General features: G+C 49.7%; 1 protein-coding gene across 1 annotated transcript; it reads right to left on the bottom strand.

The window, feature by feature from the left end:
* Positions 1-2,241: 2,241 nt before the first annotated feature.
* On the bottom strand, positions 2,242-6,900 carry Krt35 (keratin 35). The gene is made up of 7 exons (XM_075990773.1): positions 6,430-6,900; positions 5,584-5,666; positions 5,255-5,411; positions 4,755-4,916; positions 4,351-4,476; positions 2,669-2,889; positions 2,242-2,389 (listed from the first exon to the last, which is right to left on the bottom strand). The coding sequence occupies exons 1-7, from the start codon at positions 6,898-6,900 to the stop codon at positions 2,242-2,244; spliced, it is 1,368 nt and encodes a 455-aa protein (XP_075846888.1).
* Positions 6,901-9,028: the final 2,128 nt, after the last annotated feature.

Here is a 9,028-nt window from a genome sequence, read left to right as displayed (position 1 = left end):
TCAACACTCTCACAGTGGTTAAGTTGGTAGGCCATGGTGGACCTGGAGTCCTAGGTCCCTCGGACTCCATGTTCTGGATCTACATTCCTTACATTAATGGCACAGGCTTCTCTCATCACTAAAGTAGATGAGATAGATGATAGATAGATAGATAGATAGATAGATAGATAGATAGATAGATAGATAGGCAGACAGACAGACAGACAAATAGATAATGGTATATAGGTAGGTAGATAGATATACAGACAAATAAATAGGTGGTAGCTGGGTAGGCAGATAGAGAGTGAGAAAGAGGGTTACATGAATATAGATAGGTAGGTAGGTAGATAGATAGATAGATAGATAGATAGATAGATAGATAGATAGACAGACAATAGGAGATGGGTGGATGAATGAATAGACAGATTGATAAATAGGTGGTAGATAGGTAGATGGATGGATAGATAGATAAATAGACAGACAGAAGTTGTAAGTAGAAGTGGGTGTCCTATGCCAAGGCATCCCTCCCATGTAGACTGACCCCTGCCTGTGGTACCTAGCATCCGACCTGTCACATATTAATGCTCAGTATGGGTTTATAGAATAAAGTGAATGAGGCAGATGCCTGAGCTTTACCAAATTCAACCAAGAAGACAGTAATGCAGGCTACCTAGAGCCATGTTGCTGGCAGATACCAAAGGCCTGGGCCCTCCTGTCAGGGAAGAAGCAGAAGGAACTGTTCTGATGCCCTGAAGGAACATAGCTCTGGCCCAAATCAGTCCAGTACCTTCCACCATTCTGAGCTTTACCTTGGAACCATGATCATCCTCTTAACATCACTTAAGGAACCTTTATCGTCTTTGAAGACACATGTCCCTCTGGCGACAGTCTGCCTTCTTGTCTAGCTTAGAAACTGTACCATCACCCTTGTCCCCTTCCCATTGGCTTTGGAAGAGCTTGGTGCTTGGCTTGGTCTTTTGAGGGAAGAATTCTGAACACAAATGACAGGCTTTATGGGGAGATGCTGGGAGTTTCTGCATCTGAGCATCAACCTCACTAGATGCCAAGAGTACACAGGGGTCTCTGCAGTCAAGAGCCTCTGAGCTACAAGTGGAAATACAAACTTAGGCTCAATCTCTGCAGCCTACGTGCAATGAAACCTAGGGATTTTGAGATTTCCTGAAGTGGGAGAATTTCAGGGAAGGGTTACAAGCGAAGAGGTGAGTTAATATGCAAGAACCCTAAAATCCCTGAGTGTGAAGCGCATGTCACTGCTGTGAGAAGCACACACAGGTAAATAAAGTGACCCCAATGTTCTCTCTTCTCTTATCTCATCTTTATCAGGCCTATTCTGTGACCCCCCTCCCGTAAGGGTTGCTATGTATACCAAGAGGCAAAGTAGGTAACAATTGTCACCACGCTGGGACCTTGCAGAAAGGTCTTCATCAAGGAAGCCAAACAAAGAAGCCTCACCAGCAAGGCCTTCAGTTGGCAAAGTGATCCTTGCAGATCCAACAACCTGAGTTCAATCCCCAACAACCACATTCAACAAAAAGCCAGGTATGGTGGCACAGGTTTGTAATGTCTGTGCTTGGGAGGCAGAGACAGGCAGATCCCTGGAGCTCCCTGGTCAGCCAGTCCAGTCTACTTAGGCAAGTTTCAGGGCAATGAGAGATCCGGTTTCAAAGTGGAACAAAAAGTGGATGAAGCCCGAAGAATAACAGCCAAGGCTGTCCTAAACATGCACAGGCACAAAAAAAAAAAATCTCCATTGCAGCCCTCTCACTACCTCCAATGAGAAGCCTTGGGACCCTGTTATTTCCAGGGTCACTATTGGTCAAGCATCCTCCAAGCCCAACAGTCAATCTAAACCCCAGATGGACACAAACCAACACAGATATGATGTGAGCCAGTCACTGGGAGCCAGAGCAAACGGCTTTATTATCTCAGACTCAGATACACTGTATTAAATTTCAGAACCTACGAGAACACACTCAGAAAGAAAAACTGACCAAGGAACAGGCCCCCAGAACACAGACCCTGAAGCCCATTGAAATGAGGAGACATCAAGGCCTGAAGAGCAACCAGACTTAGTTGACAGGGTCTCAGAAGCTTTAAGGCATAGATTTGCAGGGACCCTCTCAGGGCCTGGATCCTGGGTCCAGTGTGAATGGAGATATTTGGGCTGTAAGAGTTAGGGTTGACAAGATGCCACGTCAGAACCCTGAAGGCAACAGCCTTGACCGTCTGGTTCTGTCCCTCTCAGAACCTGCCCCCTGGGCAGGGAACACAGACGGGGCGGGGGCTGTTGGTTGCACGAGCTGCTCCAGCGCTGCAGGAGACCGCAGGAAGGCAGGGGAGGCATGACTTAGAGGCTGAGTAGTCTGGGGCACACGGGTTGCAGGGAAGCCTGGAAAACAGAAGAGCGTTGGCTTACTATGGTAATCCAATTGCTGTTTTCGATAACGCTGAACAGATCGAAGACATACAAATCATCAGATGGTACCTTTTAAACCGTGTCTCCTTAATTTACCCAGAGAAGAAAACAGAACCAGCTGGAGCAAACAAATAAGTTTGTCCCCAGACCAGCGCTAAACCCCTAAGGTTCCTGACTCAGGATATGCTCTTCCTTGGCACCCTGTGGTCTCCCCAGAGCTTTGGAGGGGTAAGAGCATGCAGTCATACTCACTTGCTGTCCTCGCTCTCCAGCAGGCCCCTGTACGTGTTGATCTCACACTCCAACCGGGCCCGAACATCCAGCAGCACCTGGTACTCCTGGTTCTGCCGCTCCAGGTCAGCCCGGATCTCACCAAGCTGGGACTCCACACTGCCAATCATGCATTGCATCTGGGCCAGCTGGGAGCCATAGCGGGCTTCTGTCTCTGCCAGGGTGGAGTCCAAAGCATCTCTCTGGGAAGGCAAGGGTTGAGGGAGGAGGTTAGAGGCCAGAGAACTAGTGAGGAAGACCTGCCTAGATGTCAGTGGGACTTTGGAATACAAGAATGAACGCACAAGCTGGAGAGGCAGCTCAGCAGCTAAGAGCACTGGCTGCTCTTCCAGAGGACCCAGGTTTGATTTGTAACACCCATGTGGTGACTTACAAATGTCTGTAATTCTAGTTCCCAGGGATCTGGTGTTCCCTTCAGGCCTTCATGGGCATTGCACACACATGACACACAGACACACATGCAAACAAAACTCTCATAAAATATAGACACACATAAAATAAAAACACATAAATCATAAGAAAGAAAGGAGCTTTATGATAGATGACTTCAGACTCGAGATGCTCCTGGAAAATCTGGAACTTTTGGATTGTGGGAATTGCAAGACTAAGGCACTGATATTTGATGGGGGCCTTCTCGATGTGTAAAATCTGATTTTGAATCACAAAGGAAGATTTTGAATCACAAAGAGCCTTCATTGATTAATAATTTCTTCTCCCTCTCCTCCTCCTTCTTCTACAGGGTCTCATGTAGCCTAGGTTGGCCTTGAACTCACTATGTGGCTAAATCTGGCTTTGAATACCTGGTCTTTCTGGCTCCACTTCCCAAGTGCTAAGGTCATAGATGTGTTCCCCTCTAACACTGTCACGGTAGGCAGCACCTGCCTTTAGCAGGACACCCTTAAATAGAAGGGGTGTCTTCTTATGGAGGAGTTAGGATTTTCAGACATATTTCTATTAAAAAAGCCATGTGTATTTTTATAGTACTTTTGTTACATCTGTAGGTCAAAGTAAATAGCATGCCGATTCATGATATTTATATACCTAGTTAGTAAAATACAGGTCACCATGACTAGAGTGATGTATTAAAAGTGTTATAAATTCTCACATCTAATATGTAAGCTACTCCATGCTGCAATGATTGGGTCTTCCTTCTGACCATGACTAAAATTATTAGTAACTTGTGTTATTTTAGAATGGCATAATCTTTGATGGTAGACTGTGTATTTTTGATGCATACATAAAAAATAAGTTTAACAGAAAGAAAGAATGGAAGCTCAGAGAGTCACTGAACTAGGAGAAAGCACAGTCAAACACCACCCAAGGTGAGCTAGCCCAGCTCCTATGGCCCCTTGATCCAGACAGCATCTTCTTCCTACTGGTACCTCTGGACAGCAGTTTCACAGAAGGTGGATCTTATCTGGAGGACTCACTCCCAGCGTGTGCCAAGTACTACAGACCCTCTTATCTTTCACCCCAAGGGCAGTTGTGGTGTGTGTCTGACTTCATGCCCTCTTCTCTTCACAGGGAAGCTCTGAGCTAAGAATTTGAACTCTTGGAATCGGTGTGTATGGCCAACATGTGGAATGTGGGGGTTGTGTGCCTCCGAGCTCGGGTCAGCAGTTCTGCCCCACCCCCATGCTTACCATGCTCTGCTGGGCCTGCAACTCGATCTCTAAGGAGTTGACTGTGCGTCTCAACTCAATGATGTCCGCCTGGCAGGACTGCAGCTGCTCCGAACTGGACACGACCTGCTGATTCAGTTCTTCAGTCTGCAACACACACGCACACGGGGTCTGGTTAGGAACCCTGAGGTCTCAGCTTCAAAGGTCACAGAGATCACTTGGAACCATGAGTATGATAGTCAGGGAACACCTTCCAGATTACCCACTCCAACCCATTGATGTCGTGCGTGCTGGGGAGACCGCATGATTACAAGATGGAGTCAAAACCGAGGTAAAGCCCTCCATCTCTGGCTTCTGGCTCAGAGCCCCAGGGATACTTTTAGATGACTGCACCTCTGCTCTGCTGGCCGCTTCCGGGTACCTACCTGGGTGTCATACCAGTCTTCTGCGTCCCTCCGGTTGTTCTCCACCAAGGTCTCATACTGGCACCTCATCTCCTCCAGGACACGGTTCAGATCCACAGGTGGAGCTGCGTCCACCTCAACATTGAGCCGATCACCAAGCTGGCAGCGCAGTGAGTTCACTTCCTATGACACAGATGAGGGTCCGTTCCTCGGTGACTGCATCGCCCGGACTCACCTCTCCCTTCCCATGCTCTTCTTACATCGCCTCCTCCCACTTGCTCTTCTCTCCCGCCCCCCTGCTCCCCCATGTTCACCTATTCCCCATCCTTCCCATCCTCAGCTGTTCTTCTGCTCACCTCTCCGCATTGTCATTGGCTCCTCCGTGCTCACCTTTTCCCCGTCATCACCTGGTCCTCCATGAATACCTTCTCCGCCCGCCCCCATTCGCATCCGGTCCACGTGCTAACCCTCTTCCCTAACCTCACTTGGTCCCCCATGCTCACCTCCTCCCCCATGCTCACCTCCTCATGGTTCTTCTTGAGGCAGAGCAACTCTTCCTTCAGAGACTCCACCTGTGCTTCCAAGTCAGCCTTGCACAGAGTCAGGTCGTCGAGGATCCTGCGGAGGCCATTGATGTCAGCCTCCACCAACTGCCGCAGAGAAACCTCTGTCTCATACCTGAAGACATAGAGCAAGGCACCCAGACCTGTGATCCCATTTGCAGGGAAGTCAAGCCCCACCCCAGACTGACCTGGTGCTATAAGTTCTGAGTGCAGTTGAACCCTGAGACCAACCATCCCCAGCATTCAACTGTATCAGCCCCAGCCCGGGGACAAGCAAGGCCACTCACTTGGTCCTGAAGTCATCGGCGGCCAGCTTGGCGTTGTCGATCTGCACCACCAACCTGGCGTTCTCTGCCTTGCTGCAAAGAGTCTGGGGACATAAGGAAGTGATTTCACATAAGAAGGGATGTTCAGTTGGTGACAGCGTCCCCCTGAGTCTGACAAGAGCTGCCTGTGGAAGGAGGTACATTTCCATCCCTGGATCTCAACAGTGTGGGGCTCCGTAAGAGATGAGAGCCGGTGTCAGACAGTAGACCCTCAAGATCCCTTGCAGTGTGGTGTGCCTATGATATGCAGCCAAGGGCTAGAGACAAGACAAAGGCATGCTACAGGATGCTACAGCTTGAGGAGATGAAACTTCCTCCTGCCTTCCTGTCCCCAAGGCCTGCTGTGGGCCCAAGGCAGGTTGCTGCTAACAGCTATGCTCAGTTATCTGGTGACAAACGCTCTCTCTCGGGATCCAGCTGAGCCCGAGGACTTCCAGAGAAGGCATCTTCTCCACTTTACAGGTGCAGAAACGGAGCTTCACTAAGTACACCAAATCCAAGCAATTTGCCTTTTTAGGATGAGGACATTCAAATTCAGAATAGTGGACAGTGGTACCGAAGGTCACACAGCCACTTAGTTAATACAGCCTGTGTTCAAGTTCTGAGTCTGCTAATTGCCATCTGGGTCACTTCACCAGCCTGGCTTTGAGTGTTCTCATCTGATAGACTGGGCTAAGATCATCGGAGAGAACAGAAGAAGCCACAGATATAAAAAAGCTTTGTTTCCTCCAAAAGTTCCCTGTGGGATCCAGGCTACTATGACACACATCCTGGCTTCTAGACCTAAAATCACTCCAAATCACTCACCTTCTTCTGGAGCTCCTCCATGGTTCGGAAGTAAGACTGGTAATCGGGGCACATATAGGGCACCTGCTGCTCACACCACTCGCGAATGCGGCTCTCCAAGCTGGCATTCTCCTGCTCCAGCTGGCGCACCTTCTCCAGGTAGCTGGCCAGGCGGTCATTCAGGACCTGCATGGTCTCCTTCTCATTGCCAGTGAGGATGCCCTCCCCAAACCAACCTCCCCCGATGCTGTAGCTGGTAGAAAAACCTCCCGAGGGGAGGCCCAGAGCAGGCAGGCAGCTAGAAACCCTGTAACTGTTTCTACCCAGGCCAGCAGAACACACGGAGAAACTCCGGCTTCCCCGGGAAAGACTAGGCAGTTTGCAAGAGCTGCTGGAATACATGGAGGACGTTCGCGTGGAGCCCCCTCCGGATTTACTTGGGCTCTTGAGGGATCCCGAGGAGAAGCTGGCCTTGAAGCATTTGGAAGCCATGGCCACAGCAGCCCAGTAAGCAGTAGATCTCTGAGAGTTGACACCCCAACACAGAGAAGCAGCTCCCTAGCCTGACTTTATACCTCTGCCCCAGTGGGCGTTGGTCGGCCCTTACAAAGTGTTTTCTCCTCATTAAAGTTAATTCCACTTTCTATCAAAACCTCTCATTAGCCTGTTATTTAGCTTCCCGTGAACATACCCTGGCCTCATAAAACAGAAGCCCCGTTGGACAAGTGGGTATGTGGAGACTCACCCCCACAGCCCTACACCCTGGGAAGGCCCAGTCTGCATCAGTTCTTCAAAGGGGCCTGTCATCAGAACCCAGACTTCAGCCTCCTTGTTAAGTAGGCGTGGGAGTCCGGCCACCTTCTTGCCCTCTCCGGCCTTGTCTCTTTTGATGAACAACATTCTGGGGGAGGGGGATGCAAGCCTGCAAGTGGCTGGAAGGCAGGGTTTGTAGTTTGAGTAAACATAAGAGAATCTTGAGTGAGGCCAGAAGATATGATCTTGGTGACCAACTGTCCCAGGTTCCTCGACTGCTGTGATTTTAATGTGTGACACAGGAAACTTTTTGTCCTGGACAAAATAGGACAGTTAGTAACCCTTAACCCAACAGAGCCTCAGCAGACACTCTCCAACTCCCTAGTCAGGAGCTCTTTCTGCTTACATAGCCTCAACTCTAGGCAAAATAACTCAAAGTCAAGTCCTGACCCATGTGACAGCTAGAGCCGTGTTTAGGAGGACGTGTCTTTTCCAGGCCGGGTAGAAATGGAGGCTTCCCTTCTAGTTGCCTGAATTGGTGGAGAGGGAGGGGAGTATTTGATTCACACATCTCCTCAGCAGGTACAAGGAACCTGAGCCTCCAGGGCTCATCTCTACTCTGGAAACTGCTGACCCAATGCCTAGGAAGTTTGATGAGACATCTGGCCAGTTCAGTGTATGAACAAGAGAGTCCTGGAACCAGGGCTGAGGAGAGGTGATGCTGTGGACGGAATGCCGCAGGTGAGAGCTATGGGACCCATCTTCTAAGCTGTCATGCTTTCTCTTCTTTTTTTAATAATTTATCTTTATTTTATTTTTATTGCTGTTTTGCTGGTATGTATGTCTGTGTGCAGGTATTGGGTTCCCAGAACTGGGATTACAGAAAGTTTTGAGCTGCCAAATGGGTGCTGGGCATTGAGCCTGGGTCCTCTGGTGGAGCAGTCAGTACTCTTAACCGCTGAGCCATCTCTTCCAGCCCCTCTGCTTTCTCTTCTAAGAACATCTACTGTCTTCCCCTTGGGAAGCAACCATGAGCTGAAAGCTGCGGTGAGCCAAGTACGGTGCTCAGCACCTTCCCATGTGTGCTCTCTACGGAACTGAGCTCATGGTCTCTAGCCCATAGCTGAGGACAGCAAAGCTCAGATATAACAAGACCTGCTTTAGCACCTCCAGCATGTGGCTGACTAAACCTGGGATTCTCTCCCAAGCTGCTTGATAAAATAGTGCCTATGGAAAACAGAGAGGAGAGAATTGGAGGAGGATCCACAGGGGCATGAGTCACACTCTGGGGTCCCGAGAAAAGCAATCTGACATCTGAACTCATGGGCTCAAAAAGCCCCCAGCATGAACCACCTGACTCCACCTTCCAGGGTCTCCCTCTGTTTCTTCTGTAGTGAGAACAAATATCAGTTAAGCATTAACTGAGCTTGAAAAAGCTCGGATAGCACCTGTTCGTGGCAAGGACTTCTGGTGGCAGCAGTCAGTCCCTTCAAACGCTCAGTCCTGTTGAAATGGAACTTGGTAAAGCTAAGCAGCTGTCATTAGGGAGTGGGAACAGACTCTAACAGACTCTAAGCACACAGTTCCCTATCTGGTGGGCCAGGTGCGTAGGTCACTCCCATCAGCCACTGCACCCTTCCCACGGCCAGGGACCCCGTGTGATCAGGACCCACCCAGCATAATCCTAGGGTGCCATTGGCTGCCTCCGCCTCTCCTCCCTGGACCACCATGCCTCAGTGCTACGATGCAGCTGAGCTGAGAGCCTGGTTGAGCCTCCCGGAATGTTTGTGCTTCCCACCCATCCCTCTCCTATGTCACAGCCTCCTGGGAATGTCTGTGGATGTGTTCTGGGCTCATCAGGGAAACT

The sequence above is a fragment of the Microtus pennsylvanicus genome, chromosome 11, assembly GCF_037038515.1.
Source record: "Microtus pennsylvanicus isolate mMicPen1 chromosome 11, mMicPen1.hap1, whole genome shotgun sequence".
Lineage (NCBI taxonomy): Eukaryota > Metazoa > Chordata > Mammalia > Rodentia > Cricetidae > Microtus > Microtus pennsylvanicus.
Note: the sequence above shows the minus strand (reverse complement) of the source record. Positions and strands in the feature narration are given on the sequence as shown.